The 19,074-nt window shown below is 37.5% G+C and overlaps 1 protein-coding gene and 1 long non-coding RNA gene across 2 annotated transcripts in view; both read right to left on the reverse strand.

The window, feature by feature from the left end:
- LOC306652827 overlaps positions 1 to 19,074 on the reverse strand; it is a 186,322-nt gene that overhangs the window by 95,062 nt on the left and 72,186 nt on the right. The window lies entirely within an intron of this gene.
- On the reverse strand, positions 16,230 to 17,093 carry LOC306652830 (prothymosin alpha-like). Its single transcript, XM_079125508.1, has one exon. It carries the CDS (start codon positions 17,053 to 17,055, stop codon positions 16,723 to 16,725), a length of 333 nt encoding a protein of 110 aa, XP_078981634.1. The 5' UTR covers positions 17,056 to 17,093; the 3' UTR covers positions 16,230 to 16,722.

A 19,074-nucleotide genomic window follows, 5' to 3' on the forward strand; every position in this document is an offset into this window, starting at 1 on the left:
TTTATATACACAAATCCTGCTTTTTTGAATAATTGTCACTTTTTTAGTCTGATGAGAATAAGGAATGCTGCAAGAGTTTGTGATCTGGTGGGGGTGTTTTGGTTTTGGAATCAGACACAGCTTATCCTGAGTCACAGCCCACCTTCTTATTAGTTGTGGGAGTTTGTCCATAGGAGGAAACAGATATTACAGTCTGGCCATTAGGTCTAAAGCCAAATTGCCAGATAAGTTTGTGTTTAATGTATTTAAACAATAGAGTCAAGGCTGTGGAAAATCACTGGGTATGTGTTTCCAAGCCCTTGGGATCCCATGTCCTTTCGTTTGCTGTATGGTATCTGCACTAGGAAAGACCCTGTGACCAGTATCAAGTGGGAAAGAATGATCTACTTTTGAACACTTCCTGCTCCTACTTTTTCAGCCTGAAGAGAAATATTAGTAAGAAACTGTATCCCTCAAATCTAGCATAAAAAAGATAGACCAGGCTCTTGAACTCATTGACATCAGGAGTCCCATAGCTCTCAAATCTGGAACTTGCTTACTTTGAACTGAGATATGCTGAAGAGAGTCACACTTGAGGATGCCGTTCCTCAAACACATATAGTTCATTAGTAATATTTTATTAGTCACATAAAGGTAATATTTGGGATATGCTGGGTTATGATATTAAAATTGATTTCAACTTTTTCTATTGTTATTGTGAATACCAGAAATATTTAAATTACCCTTGTGCCTTACATGTTGTTTTCATTGGATATTGTTGCTTTAGGAGATTGTTTTCCAAACAAAATTCAATCTGTCTCCTAGACAAACCAACAAGACCAGAGAGCAGAAACGTTAAATGAAATTTTAAAGTAATTGTTCCTATATTATTTTCATTCATGAATAATATACAGGCATATATAATCCACAAACAGAAATAACTTTATATGCAAGGTTAATTGCAAATGTTCTGCTGTTTGGAACTCTTGGGGTGCAATTCCTAGACCTCAAAAAAAAAAAAAAAAGAAAAAGAAAGAAAAACTTAACTAAGAACCTGTTACTCTGGTCTTATTTATTTATTTATTTTTTTCTTGGCGGTACTGAGAATTGAACCCTGGGCTTTGTGCTTGTGAGGCAAGCACTCTGCCAATTGAGCTATATCCCCAGCCCTCATCCTGGCTTTATTCATGCTTACACTGGACATTATTCCCTGTCCCTCAAAAAGATGGCCACTGGTTGGTCTGAAGCCCTGTCCAATCAGAAGTGCCTAGTGAGAACTGTTCAATCCTGAGTCCAGTCAGAGAAGAGGGGGCGGGCTTCCGCCATCCCGCAGGGATATTTTCTCCTGTGTCCACCATTCCTGCCACTCGGCGCAAGGATTCACTCTCGCGTTTTTGAGTACCCAGTTGTTCTGCTGTGTGGTTGCTGAAGATTCCCAAGGAGCAGGCCTGGCTCCTGAGCACCAAGAAATGGTGAGTGTGCAGAGGCATCATGAGCCTGGGGAGAAATGCTAGGGGAGAGAGAATGTTGAAACCTCAGGACTGGTATGGCGGGAATGGGAGCTGGAGGATGTGACTCTGAGCAGCCTCCGGAGTATGCAGGCCTGGGTCCTCCTGTGGGGCATTACATTCTCAGTCCCACTGGCCATCCATGTGGGGAGCATGTCAGGGGCAGAGACCCCTCACAGTCTTGCCTATCCCCACGGGTACCCTCAGCCCTGACTCAAAAGCTATCTGGCAGTTGTGTGCCTGCAACCCAGTATCTTCACAGACACTGGTGACTGACAGTGGGAAGATGATCATAAGCAACTCTCCACATGCGATCTTCCTGCAGGAGAGGAGCTGCGGGCTATAGTGACTTCGCTTCTTCCGGAGATAGCTAGTTTTCATTTTTACTTTATTTATTCTTTACTTTTTTTAATATATTAATTAGAGGTTGAAGGGAGGGATACTTTACCACTGAGCTATTTCCCTTTTTATTTTTATTATTTTTTAAAATTTTTATTTCCTTTTTATTTTTGAGACATTGTCCAGCTACGTTGCTGAGATTGGTCTTGTGATGGATTGTTTTTTCTAGACTTTTCTATTGCAACTAAATACATATTTTTTTAAATTTTTACATACATATGGATTCATGTATGGATTTTATTAATGATAAGTACTTTTTTTCTTACAATTGAAAATTTTCTTAAATATATATATATTTAACTTTGTGGATGAATTGTAGAACTCTATGCTCTGGTTCCTTCTTTCATTAAAAGTAAATCATGTTGATTTTTTTTAAATTAATGCATTATAGTTATACCTAATATTTGGGTTCATTTTCAAATAATCATACAAGAATGGAATATAATTTCCTCCGTTTTAGTACACAGTGGTTCCACTTTCATCTCTTCTTACCTTCCTCTGTCTTCCTTCTATTTATTTATAGTTTTCTAAGTTACTGCTTTATAGATACACATAAAGGTAGAATATGTGTATCACATAGGTACATAGCAATTTTGATAGGAATATATTGTAGGTTAATTTGGGTGAAAATGTCATCTTTGTAATGATGTTTTATCATCTACACATGGGATGTTTGAGTCTTTTGTGCTTCTGATGATTTTTGTTTTCTTATAAGTCCTATATATTTTCTTTCTATAAATGTATAATATGAAATGCTACATGCATATGGTACCTATATAAAACTTAAACATGGTATTTTGTATTATTTTTTAAGCTGGATAAACTATAACCAAAAATGTGACTGGTCCCTAGGAACATTATTTTCCACAAATTATTATTTATCTTTTCCAAGATGTACATCCTCTTGAATCATCCTTCTGGTTTTCAAGTGTTTGGACAAGTATTATTGTGTTCTTACAGGTTATCATGGTCACTAGTGCTGTAATTTCAGTAAGTGTCTGTGGTGGGGAGTATCATGTATCTTCAATAGAAAAACATTTTTCCACAAATAGATAATAACTTAAACTCCTCTTGAGTTTATGAGAATTCACTTGTTTTATATCTTCATCAATACTGTTTAATTTTGTCTATGATGGTATTTTATTTTATATTTCTCTAATGTCTAAAGATGTTGAATCCTTTGTGATTATTGAACACTTAGCTATATTCTGAACAAATTGGCAGTTTGAGGCTCTCAAACTTGCTTTTATATTGTGGTTTCTGGCTTCAAAGATAAAAAAAAAATCCAAAAGGGCAGATAGAGTATGATTTCAGGAAAAAAAAAATTGTTCTACTTTTAATTATTAAAAATTTTTATTTTTATTTTTTCTTCCCCTGTGTATGTATTGTAGGTTTCTTCTCTGTTTTATATTAGGAGGTTATTTCAAATGGAATTCTAGGGCTTATCTTGGAAAGTCTAACAAAAAAATTGCTAAGTAAAATCTCTCTTCCCTTTGACTGCAGGTAAATGAATATATCTTCTCATATCATTTGGTAAGTAAATTGTTGAATGACAAATTCACAAAAACATCCACTCCTTTTCCTTGAAGTTTTTTTTTTTTTTTCTTTCTTTTTTCTTGGTATGTTTCTGACAATGAATCATGAATTTCAGTGTCTGGATTTTGAAGTTCGATTCAAAATCAAATGGGATAAGATTTGTCAAATTCTAGAAATATTCATACATAATTTATTTTTTACTGAAAGATATTGTGGTAGCAACAAGATAAGATAGCAACAAAAGGACATTTATTTTTAGAAATAGTTACATAATTTTTTTCAATTTCTTATAAGGCTTTTAGATTTATTTCTTTTCTTTCCTGAGTCATACTCAGACACTGGACCTGTGGTGAGCTTTTTTGCACCATGTAATCTCCTAGTATTTACCCTCAGTTACTAGCTATATTTCTGAAGAGTTCCTTAAGGTGAAAGAAGGAAAAAAAATTGTGTTGCTCCTGGAATGTTTTCTCTAGGCACTCTCTCCAAATTGGAGAAGAAATAATATTTCTCTGGATTGACATTCCCTATATCAGAAGTTAACTAGTCTTTGAGGAGTTTTGAAGAGATTTCATACATTTGTCTCTGGGTAGTTCTCTGTGTGCTGCTGAGTTGCCATTTAATGTCCAGAAACCTGTGTTTTCTTAACTCTATAAAAGGAATAATTTTCGAGGACAAAGGTAGATAATGCTATTCATGGAGGCTACAAATATATGTATGTGCCGTCACCCAGAGCTGGAGAAAGAACCTGAAAAACACCATGCAGATACTAATTGTTTAACCATTATCACCACTCACATGAATTTTCTTTCAAAAACTTGTAATTACCTTTTCATTGTAGGTACCCATGTCATGCACATGCACAAATTTGAAAGTTGAATCTTCCTTGTGTGAATTTCAGATTTCAATTCTCTGGTGGTTCAAGGTAGTGCAACAAATTGTTTCTACTTGTCCTCCTTTTACTTTATGTCCCCAATAAATGAGTGCTTTACTCCATGACACTCTTGCCCATGTTCAGGTATGTTTACTAAATGACATAAATTCTATATTTTTTGATTTGTAAATGAGGATTGAGATTATTTCTGGCTCATGATTGTTCTTAATATAAACTGAACCAGGATTTCCTTGGATCCTGGAAAGGGAACCTCATAACCAGTCAGCTATATGAAAAGGTGTGTGAGTGTGTGTTTGTAGACAGACATAAGTGAGGCAGGTATCTTGATTGCATTTCTTTCAGTTGAAAAATACAATTTCTTACCAATGTTTTTTCTCAGGTCCATGAAAAGGAGGGACACTGCCCTGAATAAGAGCAGGGAGTGTTAATCAGAAAGTTTTCAGAAGTAGACTTTTTCCAACAAATGCTGGATATGGTTCATTCCATTCCAGCATTCCAGATACCAGATATCAAGCAAAAGATACACACACACACACACACACACACACACACACACACACACACACACGTATATATACATACACACATATATACATACATATACTACACATAAATTTTTAAAAAATGTGTATTAGATAGTAGTATGTATATACACACTCACATACACACACATAAAAATCCTGCTTTTTATGAATAAGTGTAATTAAGTCCTAAAATAATAAGAAAAGTTGTATCAGTCATGTGGTATAGTGGAGGTACTGGGACTTTTAAATTAGACACATTTTTTTTTTTGATACTGGGGACTGAACCAAGGGACACTTATCTACTGAGTCACATCCCCAGCAATGTTTAATGTTTTATTTAGAGACAGGGTCTTGCTAAGTTGCTGAGGTTGATTTTGAACTCACAAGTGTCCTATGCCATCCTCCTGAACTGCTCGGCTTACAGGTGTAGGCCACAAAATCTGGCCTACATTTGAATGATTTCATTATCATTAAAAACCCACTTGCTTATTGTTGAGCGTCTTGGATTATACTAGATAAAAAATGTCATAAACTGACCATTAGGTCTAAGAACAAAGTGCAAAATAAGGAGTTTAAATTTAATGCTTTTAAATAATAGATTCAAAGCTGTGGAATTGAAGACATGGACTCCAGCTCCTGGAACTTCTCTTCTTTAACTTCCTGATATCTGAATTGAATGGACTGTGGCAAGCAATTGATGGAAAAATGTTTACCGTGGATAACTTTCTGACTAAAGCTTCCTTCTCTCCCTCAGGGCATTGTCTCTCCTGCTTCTTGGACCTGAGGAGAAATATTGGTAAGGAATTTTATCCCTTACCTCTAGCATAAAAAGCAGTGGTCAGGACCTTCATCCTCTGAGGTTAGAGGAAACTCTAAAATTTGGAATGTGTTTCTGTGAACTGAGATATTCTGAAGACTTGACATAGTTTTGAGGGTGCTGTTCCAAAAAAAACGTATATTTAGTAATTTTGGGGGGACATAATGAATATATTGGGTTATATTATTTAAATCAATTTCTACTATTTATTTTTTATGCAAATATTAGAAAAAATTTAATAACCCTTGCACCTCACATATTATCATTGGATATTGCAGCCTTAGGGGATTCCTTCCCAGTTAATATTCAATGTGTTGCCTTACAAGACAGCAGCAAAGTTAAATGAAATTTTACAGTATAGTCACTTTATTATTTCCATCCATGAATAATATATAAACATACATAATCAGCAAATCAAAAAGACCTTATATGCAAGGTTAAATGCAAGATTCTCCTGACTGGGCTGGATCCCACTTCTCCATGAAACCTTGCCTTAAAATTAGCTGCAGTCTGAGGACCTGGATTTCAATTCCCAGCAAAGAACCTTCCATTTTGACCTCATTCATTTATGCATTTGTTGTCACCTCTTTTCATTCAGAAGACTCATTAGGTTCAATCTGAGCATGTGAAGACATAAGCCCTGTCCACTCAGGAGCCCTTAGTTAAGTATTGTCCAATCCAGCACACAGGCAGTGAAGAGGAGTAGTCTTGGTCAACTGGGGTGGTCTTTGTTTCTGAAGCTTGTTAGTGTTGGTATACACCTTTAGGTTCCCTCTTTATGTTCAGGGGACTTGGTTTCTTCTGCTGTGTGGGTGCTGGAAGATCTATATAAAGAGCACTGGGTTCCTCAAAAGTCAGTAAATATTGAGTGTGCAGTGGCATCCTGAGACTGGGGGATGAGGGTGCTTGAAACTGGCTGCACTGACTGTGGTGGGAACTGGTAATTGTAGACTAGAATCCCTGTGATAGTCTCTAGTGTCTGCAGGCCTGAGTCATCTGGAACTGGTCAGCTCTGAATCCCCACTGGCCAGTCAAGTGGGGCTTATGTCAGCAGTAGACTCTGGAAGTACTGTCCTATTCATGCAGTATATCTTCAGCCCCTACCTAAAGTGGCAGCATTCCAGCACATTTCCAGTTGTGTGTGGTGGATTTATGAGTGAGATAATCATCAGAATCACAGCTCCATGTATTTTTTTTTCCTACATGAGGGGAACTGTAGTCTGTAGGGTGTCTCAGTTCTTTCTCCTAAGCTTGCATTTCTTTTTTTTTGGAGGGGATATTGGTACTGTGGATTAAACCCAGAAGTTCTTTACCACAGTGCTACATCCCTGTTACATTTATTTATTTATTTATTTATTTATTTATTTATTTATTTATTTATTTGTTTATTTATTTATGAGATGGTTTCTGAATCTGGCCTTGAACTAGTGTCTCAGTCTCATGAGTTGCTGGGATTACAGGTGTGTGCCGCCCTGCCCATATCCTCTTGAATGTTCTAAATATATGGGAAGCAAAATGTCAAATCCAGAACCCTGTCTCCCAGCATAAACCTTTATATAAATATATAAGATATATATATATGTATATATATAATTTTATAATTTCACATCCCTATCCAAATTCCCAATAACAACTTCCCCTTTCCACATTATTTTTCCCATATTACATTTCAAATGAGGAGCACAATGTTTTTAAATTATTTTACCCAAAACTGGATGGAAATTTTTAAAGATTTATTTTCTTGCTGGATGCAGTGGCACATATGTATAATCTCAGACTCAAGTGGGTAAGGCAAGGAGATTGCATTTTCAAGGTCAACATCAGGAATTTAGGTAAACCATGGGCAAGTTAGAAAGACCTGTCAAAATTTTAAAACAAGGGATGGGTATTATAACTCAGATTTAAGCCCCTATGTCAAATCCCCAGCCCTATAGAAAAAAATCAAAAGCAAAGGATTTTTTGTTCTGTTTTGTTTAATAGCATTTCATGTTAGTAAAGTAGGGAAGCCATCACTTGACTTTTGCAAGAATATATGTATTTATATCCTCTCTTTGCCTCTCTAAGGTCAGACACCTTATCAGAATGTCTTTGTATTGAGAGTCCCACTTCTGGATTTTAGGAGAGGGTTCTCATTTCCCCCTCTGTTATTTTTCTGGCCCTGTGTTTCCTCAACTGTCTGATATGAGGATCCCACAGCTGGCATATCTTGAGAGTCTAGTGTATATCAGTACTTGGGTCTTATCTTGTTAGAGAATAGTCCAAATCTAGGGGGCATAGTTTCTAAAGGAAGTATCTGAATGCCATAAAGCTGGGAGTACTCTTCAGTCAAAAGACACTTCAGTTTTTTACTTATCTGGGCTACAGTGAATACTGCTACAATGAAGATGAGAATGCAGCAATTTATTTAATATACTGATTTCATATACTTTAGAAATGCAGCCAGAATTAATATTACTGTGTTAGTTTTTAATGAACTTTAAACTTTCAATACTTGTTTTTTACAAAAATAGCTGTACTTTATTCATATTCTATCATCGTTAAACTATTTCTTCCATATCCATATAAGTACTAGATATTCTTCAGTGGTTTGATACTAGCTATTCTAACAGTTGTGCTCAAGTTGTAGAAGGTCTTATAGTTGAGTGGTGCAGTAAATTCCTGATGCAGGTTTGTTAGAATTCAGGCTGCCTTATACTCACTAGAAAAAGGCCATGTAAACCTATTTTAGAAATGAACAGGGATCTGTGGTTTTAACCCTTTTTCTTCAATCCTGGTGGAGATTGTACCCCATGGAAATGCTTGTATACCAATGTGAAGCCACTTTTTTGTAATCTAGGGAGATATGCAAATGCACAGTTGTCATTTCTTCCAAAGCTTAATGTTTTAGGATGCAGTCCATTGAGTGGAAAATGATGAAGTTGGGACAAATGCCTTCAGAAAGTATTGGTTTGACCTGGAGCTGTTACTGAGGTGAGCTGGGGGAGAGGACTGAGGCAGTGCTGAACTCCCACTTGGGTTGCCAGTGGTGGACTGTATTGTCCCTATTAACTCTTTGGTGCTGGCTAGATAGAAACTCAACTGTTACCTATAGCAATTTGGAAAGTATGCTGGCAAATCCCTTGTTGGAATAAATTTTGATCCTTGAGATATAACTCCTCTTTTGCCCCAGTACCATGGAATAAATCCTATTAATCTCAAATTGCCATAGAAAAGCACCCCTTTTCTCAGGTTCTGTTCCTTGTGTATGTCTAGTCGCTTCCTCTGTGTGCCCCAGATAAATTAAAATTCAAATTATAGGCAATTAAGAGTTAAATGTCTGAGTTTGATCCCCAGTACTGCAAAAGAAAAAAAAAAAAAAAGGCTGGGGTGATAGCTCAGCTGGTAGAGTGCTTGCTTTGCAAGCACAAGACCCTGAGTTTGAGCCCCAGTACCACAAAAAAAAAAAAAAAAGAAGAGTTAAATGTGTTATATTTATGATCTTAATCAGTCTTCCTCTACTCAGGGTGATACTGCATTTGGGCATTCTGTCTCAATTTTATGGCACATTGTTCAAGGCAGGATAATTTTCAGGTGGATCCCAACTTTTTCTACCCATCTGATGGTAGATTATTTTTCAGTTGTCCAATGTGTATGACTCTCGATTCATTTTAAGAGGGACTCAAAACAGAAGTAGATATTTATGTGATGTATTCATGAATGGAGGGAATCAGGAGGCTTATATTCTGTTATATTTTGAAAATCTTCCCTCTTAATATCAGTTTTTTGGGGGATGCTCATATATAATGCACACATTCTGTACACAAGCTCTGCAGTGATCTGTGTCTCCTGTTCTAACATCTACCTTTAGGTTAGGTTGTATCATTCATTCACATTAAATATTTCTCTCAATATAGTTGGATTTATATAGGTGCTTTCATTGCATTTAACAATAAAATGATATTTACATACATATGGATTTACCTATGGAATTTTCTCTATTGTGATTTCTTGGTCTTTAAAATACTGAAAATTGAAATTACTGAAATATCCAGTACTGATATTACTGAAGTACTTAAATTTACTTGGTCTTTAAATTTGCTCTTATATTTTAGAGAGTTCTTGGTTAATTTCATGTATATTTAACCTCCTGGGAGAATTTTAGAACTGCTTGCTTTGGTCCCTTCAATTAAAAGCAAAGCATGGTGAAATTTTGATGAAATGTTACTATAGATTATATTGGGAAAAATGGAAATGTTTTTAAGGATGAGCTTTATCATCTATCCATAGGGTGTGTAACTGATTCTTTTGCACATTTCCTTTTTAAATATGCTTCCATATGAACTTTTTAAATATATTACATATGAACTGTAACATTCTTGTGACATCTAAAACATACATGGTGTTTTATAGCATTTGTCAAACTGAATGTAGCATAACAAAAGTAGTGCCTGACTTCTAGCAATCATAATTTTACACAGTTCATTATTTATTTCTTCCTAACTGTACATCCTCTTTAAACATGCCCCTGGGTTTCAACTCTGAAGGCATATGGCCATATCATCATATGTACAAGTACTGTAATTTTAGTCTCTGTTTCTGGTGGGGGTGTATCATGTGAATTCAATAACAAAACAGTTTCTACAAATGTATAAAAACAGCTTAAACTCTGCCTTCCCTTTATGAAAATGCATTTGTTCCATATGTTCATCAGTGCTATTTAATTTTGTGTATGTGATGTGATTTTATTTTACATTACCTAATTTTGAAAGATGTTGAGTTTTTTATCATTATTAAAGGCTTAGATAGCTCCTATTTAAAGTGACTGTTCAAGTCTCTTGCTTATTTTTCTCTTACAGTCTGTGTTTTCCTATCTTATAAGTGTTTGATTACATGTGAGGTAATGACTTTCTTTCACTCTGTCACCTCTTCTTTAACCCTTTCATCGAATCATTTGAGGAATAGAATTTTTATTTTAATATTACACTATTTATAAGCAAAATAATATTTTGTATAACTTTGAAAAGAAATAACTCTTTGTTATTTGTTCTTTTTCCTTTTTGTGATATTGGGGATTGAAATCAGGGTACCTTATTTATGAGCTATATCCTCAGTTCTTTTTTAAATTTTATTTTCAGATGGAATTTTGCTCATTTGCTTGGGTGGACCTTACAATTTGGATCCTTCTGCCTTAGCCTTCAGAGAACTGAATAGTTCAGTGTGCACCACCACATGCATCCTTTCTCTCTCTTTTTTAGTCGACTTCTGAATGCTTTATATTTTCTTATATATTTCAGTGCTTTTTATTCATAATTCTTATTTAGTATTTAGCATGTAACAATGTGTTGTTATATGGTATGAATGAAGGGTACAATAACATTTTTTATAATGTATTTTTTTATTGTAAACAAAAGGGATACATGTTGTTTCTCTGTTTGTACATGGCGTAAAGGCATACCATTTGTGTAGTCATAAATTTACATAGAGTAATGTTGTTTGATTCATTCTGTTATTTTTCCCTTCCCCCACCCCTCCCACCCCTCTTTTCCCTCTATACAGTCCTTCCTTCCTCCATACTTGCCCCCCTCCCTAACCCTAACTCTAACCCTAACACTAACCATTCCCTCCCCCCATTATGTGTCATCATCCACTTATTAGCGATATCATTCATCTTTTGGCTTTTTGAGATTGGCTTATCTCACTTAACATGATATTCTCCAATTTCATCCATTTGCCTGCAAATGCCATAATTTTATCATTCTTTATGGGTGAGTAATATTCCATTGTATGTATATACCACAGTTTCTTTATCCATTCATCAATTGAAGAACATCTAGGTTGGTTCCACAGTCTGGCTATTGTGAATTGAGCAGCTATGAACATTGATGTGGCTATATCTCTGTAGTATGCTGATTTTAAGTCCTTTGAGTTTGGGCCAAGGAATGGGATAGCTGGGTCAAATGGTGGTTCCATTCCAAGTTTTCAAAGGAATCTCCACACTACTTTTCAGAGTGGCTGCACTAATTTGCAGCCCCACCAGCAATGTATGAGTGTACCTTTCTCCCCACATCCTCACCAACACCTGTTGTTGCTTGTATTCTTGATAATTGCCATTCTAATTGGGGTGAGATGGAATTTTAGGGTGGTTTTGATTTCCATTTCTCTTATTACTAGAGATGTTGAACATTTTTCCATATGTTTGTTGATTGCTTGTAGATCTTCTTCTGTGAATTGTCTACTCATTTCCTTAGCCCATTTGTCAATTGGATTATTTGTATTCTTGGAGTAGAGTTTTTTGAGTTCTTTATAGATTCTGGAGATTAGTGCTCTATCTGAAGTATGATTGGCAAAGATATTCTCCCACTCTGTAGGCTCTTTCTTCACATTGCTGATAGTTTCCTTTTCTGAGAGAAAGCTTTTTAGTTTAGAATCTATCCCAGTTATTGATTCTTGCTTTTATTTCTTGTGCTATGGGAGTCCTGTTAAGGAAGTCTGGTTCTAAGCCGACATGTTGCAGATCTGGACCTACTTCTTCTTCTATAATCTGCAGGGTCTCTGGTCTTATTCCAAGGTCCTTAATCCATTTTGAGTTTAGTTTCGTGCATGGTGAGAGATATGGGTTTAGTTTCATTCTGTTGCATATGGATTTCCAATTCTGCCAGCACCATTTGTTGAAGAGGCTATCTTTTCTCCATTGCATATTTTTGGCCCCTTTGTCTAGTATGAGAAAATTGTATTTATTTGGGTTTATGGCCGTGTCCTCTATTCTGTACCATCGATCTACCTTTCTATTTTGGTACCAATACCATGCTGTTTTTGTTACTATGGCTTTGTAGTAGAGTTGAACATCTGGTATTGCAATACCCCCTGTTTAACTCTTCCTGCATGGATTGCTTTAGCTATTCTTGGTTTCTTATTCTTCCAGATGAATTTCATAATTGCTTACTCTATTTCTCTAAGGTACGTCATTGGGATTTTATTTGGAATTGCATTGAATTTGTATAGCACTTTAGGTAGTATGGCCATTTGGACAATATTAATTCTTCCTATGCAAGAACATGGGAGATCTTTCCGTCTTCTAAGGTTTTATTTAATTTCTTTCTTTAGTGTTCTGTAGTTCTCATTGTAGAGGTCTTTCACCTCTTTTGTGAGATTGATTCCCAAGTATTTTATTTTTTTCGAGGCTATTGTGAATGGGGTAGTTTTCCTAATTTCTCTTTCTAAAGATTCATCACTTATGTATAAAAATGCGTTGGATTTGTGAGCATTGATCTTGTAACCTGCTACTTTACTGAATTCACTTATGAGTTCTAAGAGATTTCTGATGGAATTTTCAAGGTTCCACTAAATATATAATCATGTCATCAGCGAACAGGGATAGTTTGAGTTCTTCTTTTCCAATTCATATCCCTTTAATTTCTTTGGTTTGTCTAATTGCTCTGGCTAGAGTCTCAAGAACAATGTTGAATAGAAGTGGTGAAAGAGGGCATCCTTGCCTTGTTCCAGTTTTTAGGGGGAATGCTTTCAGTTTTTCACCACTTAGAATGATATTAGCCATGGGCTTAGCATAAATGGCCTTTACAATGTTAAGGAATATTCCCACTATCCCTATTTTTTCTAGTGTTTTGAGCATGAATGGGTGCTGTATTTTATCAAATGCTTTTTCTGCATTTTTGAAATAATCATGTGATTCTTGACTTTAAGTCTATTGATATGGTGAATTACATTTATTGATTTCCTGATGTTGAACCAACCTTGCATCCCTGGGATGAAACCCACTTGATCATGGTGCACTATCTTTTTAATATGTTTTTGTATGCGATTTGCTAAAATTTTGTTGACAATTTTTGCGTCGATGTTCATTAAGGATATTGGTCTGAAATTTTCTTTCCTTGATGTGTCTCTGTCTGGTTAGGTATCAGTGTGATATTGGCTTCATAGAATGAGTTTGGGAGGGTTCCCTCCTCTTCTATTTTATGGAATACTTTGAGAAGTATTGGAATGAGCTCTTCTTTAAATGTTTTGTAGAACTCGGCTAAGAACCCATCTGATCCCGGACTTTTTTTTGTTGGTAGGCTTTTGATGATCTCTTCTATTTCAGTACTTGAAATTGGTCTATTTAAATTGTGTATGTCCACCTCCTTCAGTTTAGGCAATTCATATGTCGCTAGAAACCTGTTGATGTCTTCGAAATTTTCTATTTTGTTGGAGTATAGATTTTCAAAATAGCTTCTAATTATATTTTGTATTTCAATCCTGTCTGTTGTGATATTTCCTTGTTCATTCCGAATTTTAGTGATTTGGGTTTTCTCTCATCTTCTCTTTGTTAGTGTGGCTAAAGGTTTATCAATTTTGTTAATTTTTTTGAAGAACCAACTATTTATTTTGTCAATTTTTTGTATTGTTTCTTTTTTTTCAATTTCATTGATTTCAGCTCTGAGTTTAACTATTTCCTCTCTTCTACTACTTTTGGTGTTGTTCTGTTCTTCTTTTTCTAGGGCTTTGAGCTGTAGTGTTAGGTTGTTTATTTGTTGACTTTTACCTCTTTTATTAAATGCGCTCCATGAAATAAATTTCCCTCTAAGTACTGCTTTCATAGTGTCCCAGAGATTTTGATATGATGTTTCTTTGTTCTCATTTACCTCTAAGAATTTTTTAATTTCCTTCCTAATATCTTCTGTTATCCATTCATCTTTTAATAGCATATTGTTTAATCTCCAGGTGTTGGAATAGTTTCTGTGCTTTACTATTTCATTTATTTCTAACTTCAATCCATTATGATCTGATAGAATACAAGGTAGTGTCTCTATCTTCTTGTATTTGCTAACATTAGCTTTGTGGCATAATATATGGTCTATTTTAGAGAAGGATCCATGTGCTGCTGAGAAGAAAGTGTATTCGCTCTTTGTTGGATGGTATATTCTATAAATGTCTGTTAAGTCTAAATTATTGATTATTTTATTGAGATCTATGGTTTCTTTGTTCAATTTTTGTCTGGAAGATCTGTCCAGTGGTGAGAGAGGCATGTTAAAATCACCTAGTATTATTGTGTTATGGTCTCTTTGGTTTCTGAAATTGAGAAGGATTTGTTTGACATACATGGATGAGCCACTGTTTGGGGCATAGATGTTTATGATTGTTATATCTTGCTGATTTATGCTTCCCTTAAGCAGTATGAAATGACCTTCTTTATCCCTTCTGACTAACTTTGGCTTGAAGTCCACATTATCCGAAATGAGGATGGATATTCCAGCTTTTTTGCTGAGTCCATGTGCATGGTATGTCTTTTTCCCATCCTTTCACCTTTAGTCTATGGGTATCTCTTTCTATGAGGTGAGTCTCTTGTAGGCAACGTATTGTTGGATCCTTCTTTTTAATCCAATCTGCAAGTCTATGTCTTTTGATTGATGAATTGAGGCCATTAACATTTAGGGTTATTATTGAGATATGATTTGGTTTCCTGGTCACATGGTTCATTTTTTAAATTTTATTTATTTATTTATGTGACACTACTTGGTTCCTCCTTTATTTGATAATTCCTTTAGGATAATTTCTCCCTTTGCAGATTTGCTTCTTTGTTTTTCATCTCTTACTCATGAAATATTTTGTGGAGAATGTTCTGTATTGCTGGCTTTCTTTTTGTAAATTCTTTTAGGTTTTGTTTATCATGGAAGGATATTATTTCATTGTCAAATTTGAAGGTAAGTTTTGCTGGGTATAAGATTCTTGGTTGGCATCCATTTTCTTTCAGGGCTTGAAAAATGTTGTTCCAGGCCCTTCTAGCTTTTAGGGTCTGGATTGAAAAATCTTCTGATATCCGTATTGGTTTCTCCCTGAATGTAATTTGGTTCTTTTCTCTCACAGCCTTTAAAATTCTGTTTTATTTTGTATGTTAGGTATTTTCATTATAATGTGCCTTGGTGTGGGTTTGTTGTAATTTTGTGTATTTGGAGTCCTATAAGCCTCTTGAACTTGATTTTCCATTTCATTCTTCAGATTTGGGAAATTTTCTGATATTATTTCATTGAATAGTTTGTTCATTCCTTTGGTTTGTTTCTCTAGGCCTTCCTCAATCCCAATAATTATTAAATTTGGACTTTTCATGATATCACATAGTTCTTGTAGATTCTGTTCATGATTTCTTACCATCTTCTCTGTTTGTTCAACTTTGTTTTCAAGGTTAAATATTTTTTCTTCAATGTCTGAGGTTCTGTCTTCCAGGTGTTCTATTCTATTGGATATGCTTTCTATGGAGTTCTTAATTTGGTTTTTTGTTTCCTTCATTTCAAGTATTTCTGTTTGTTTTTTTTTTTCCTTTTTCAATATCTCTAACTCTTTATTGAAATGATCTTTTGCTTCCTGTATTTGCTCTTTTTTTTTTTTTTTTTTGTTAGAACAACTCAGCAAAATAAAATTCTGGTTTATTGTTGGACAACATTGTTTCACACATACATCAAACAGGCCAAAAAAATAAACAGCAACTTCATAGACAAAAAATGGAAAAAAAAAAAAGAAACCTTTTTATCTTTGGCCTTTTTAACCATCTCATACAAACCAACTACTTATAGTACAGCTAAAGTACATACACAAAAAATTTACTGGAATGCTCAGAAAAAGATTGTTTTTTTGTTGTTGTTTTTGCTTTTTTTACAAGGTTTTTTTTCTCCTTTGAGATTATAATGAACATGGTCACACCACAAGTAAAGTCAGAAGTAGGACAGAGAACGCTCCAAAGGCTGGTTTGATCATCCGAGATCATTAAAAATGCCTGACCCCTAACAATATGTACAAAAATATAAAATGTAAATAAAAAATACAAACAAATTTTCCTTTTTTAAAGTACTTTTAAGAAAAAAAGCAGGGCCTTGGAAGTTTTGGTTCTTTTTTTCCTCCCCTGTTGCAAATTCACGTTGTGGTTTTGGTTAGGTGTTGGACAGCGCGTGTCATCTGCGGGTGGCACTGCCAGCGGGGGGTGGGCGCGCGGGCCTCTCTACTCAAAGGTGACCACGTTTAGATTCTGAGACGGGAAATGGAGGGTGAATAGGTCACGGCGGCCTTTTATTTTTAGTTTAACTTTTCCTTTTTTGCTGTCTAGTCATCCTCATCGGTCTTCTGCTTCTTGGTGTCAACATCATCATTCTCGTCATCTTCAGCTGCCCGTTTGCCTGTAGCTGCCTCAGCCTCGTCATCTTCGTCTCCATCCTCTTCCTCACCGTCACCTTCCTCCTCCTCCTCCTCTTCCTCACCACCCTTTTCCTCTTCTTCATCTACCTCATTGTCAGCCTCCTGCTCCCCATTTTCCTCATTAGCATTCCCATTAGCAGGGGCATCTCTTCCATTCGCTGCCTCCTCCACAACTTCCTTCTTCTCCTTTAAGTCCTTGGTGGTGATCTCGGAGCTAGTGTCCACGGCTGCGTCTGACATGGTGGGGTACGCCAGTGAGCCAATGCAGTGGGTTAAAGAGGAAAGGAGAGTTCAGGGACTCTGGCGACAAAGCTGCTGGAGTTCGCGGCAGCAGAGGAGGCGCGCGGCGGAGGTGGTTGTGGCGAGCGAGGAGCTGAATCCAGGAACAATGCAAAGATGGCTTTTCAGAGCAGCCAGTGGGGTGTATTTGCTCTTTTAACTGTCGATTGGTGCGATCATTCAATGCCTGCATTTGCTCTTTCATCTTATCATTCAGTGCATGCATTTGCTCTTTCATCTCATCATTTGCTTCTCTGATCATTTTAATTATGTACATTCTGAACTCCTTTTCTGTCATTTATTTTGCCATGCTGTCATTGGGTTTTATTGAAGTAACATCTAGATTAGTTTGCAGCATTTTCTTTACTTGTTTTCTCATATTGTTCAGGTATCAGTGGACTGCTGAGATGTTGCAGATTTCCTCTATTGACTTACAATGTCCTTGAAGAATTCTATATATGTCCCCTCTGAGCCTTCAGTAAGCTGAAGTCTTGGAGGAAGTTGATAATGCGGTGCTCCACAAGGAAGCTGCCTCTGTAGGAGTGGTGGACTCCAGGTGGGGTGTATTCCCTGCTAGTAGGCACAGGTGCCTCCACTTGTTGATCAATGATCATCCAAAGGGGAACTAGGCTGCGGGCTAAGGCAAGGCCTGTTTGGGCCTGTGTCTCTGATTTTACCATTCTGTTGGGGAAACCTCACCCGGCAGGGAAGACTCATGCTGTGGGGAGGTCTCGCTGGTCAGTTCCCCTCCTAGAGTTTCCTCTCAATTTACAGCTACCACCTGGGCTGGGCTGCCTTCCTCTGCAAAGTTCCCAGGGGCCCGGCCCTATCTCCTCGGCCTGGGAGCCTCACCCTTCGCAGATGAATCTACTTAGTCTGCCCCTCCTCAGAGAATCTGCCCACAGTCCTGGAACCTTCACTCCGCCCCTAATCATGTCTCTGTGCGGCTCTTCCACCCAGAAGCCTCCTAGATCCTGGGACCCTGCTCTGCACCTAATCGCCTGGCTATGCGGCCCCTCCTCTGAGCAGCCACCTGGGGCCCCGTACAATTGCTCTGAGTCCCAGAGACCCGCTGCACGCCTCTTTCTCCAGACAGCCTCCCCGTATTCTGGTGCGGTCACTAGAAGTCCAAGCAACTCACTGCATTCCTCCTCCTCCCACCAACCGCCCGTATCTCTGAGCAATCACTCTGAGTCGAAGTGACCTGCCCCGTTCTTCCTCCTTCTCCAGGTAAGCCCCCAGGTGTTAAAGGAGCGGTCGCTCTGAGTGCCTCTGAATCCACATGACCCACTGCACGTGTCCTCTGGGCAGCTGCCCTGGTGCGGCCACTTGAGACCAAGGGACCCACCACACTCCTCCTCCAGGCAGCCCCCCTGTGTTCAGGAGCAGTCACTTTAAGTCCAAACAACTCACCAATCACCTCCTCCTCTGAGTAGCTGCCTGGAGCTCTAATGCAGTCACTGTGAGTGCAAACGACCCGCTGCACTCCTCCTCCTCCTCCTCCTACTCCTCAGGGCAGGCCCTGGTGTTCAGAAGTGGTCTGAGTCCAAACAGCTCACCGCACATCTCCTCTGGCAACCACCTGTAGCTCTGGTGTAGTCACTCCGAATCCAAACGGCCACGCTCCTCCTCCTCCTCCTCCTCCTCCTCCTCAGGGCAGGCCCGGGTGTTCTGAGTCCACACAGCTCTCCTCGCCGCTCCTCCCCTGGGCAGCCACCGGAGCCCCAGTGTTTGCTCCGAGTCCCAGTGCTGTGCTGAGCGGCCTCCTCTCCGATGCTCCCAGTTTTCCGAGTTCACTGCTCTCTCCCCACCTTCTTTATGTATGAGAATGAAAAGATATTTCTCCCCAAACACCATTTCCTGGTGCTCAGGAGCCAGTCTTTGTCCCTAGGAATCTTCAGCCCCTGCATAGAACAGCAACATGAACCCTGAAGCAAGAGTGAATGCCCAGAGCTAATGCACAATAACATTTTTATTATC

This window comes from Sciurus vulgaris (assembly GCF_902686455.1).
Source record: "Sciurus vulgaris genome assembly, contig: HiC_scaffold_611_arrow_ctg1, whole genome shotgun sequence".
In the NCBI taxonomy this organism is placed as follows: domain Eukaryota; kingdom Metazoa; phylum Chordata; class Mammalia; order Rodentia; family Sciuridae; genus Sciurus; species Sciurus vulgaris.

What these genes read in the sequence shown, in the direction of transcription:
- LOC306652830 (XM_079125508.1), bottom strand. Translation starts at nt 17,055, where the DNA reads ATGTCAGACGCAGCCGTGGACACTAGCTCCGAGATCACCACCAAGGAC.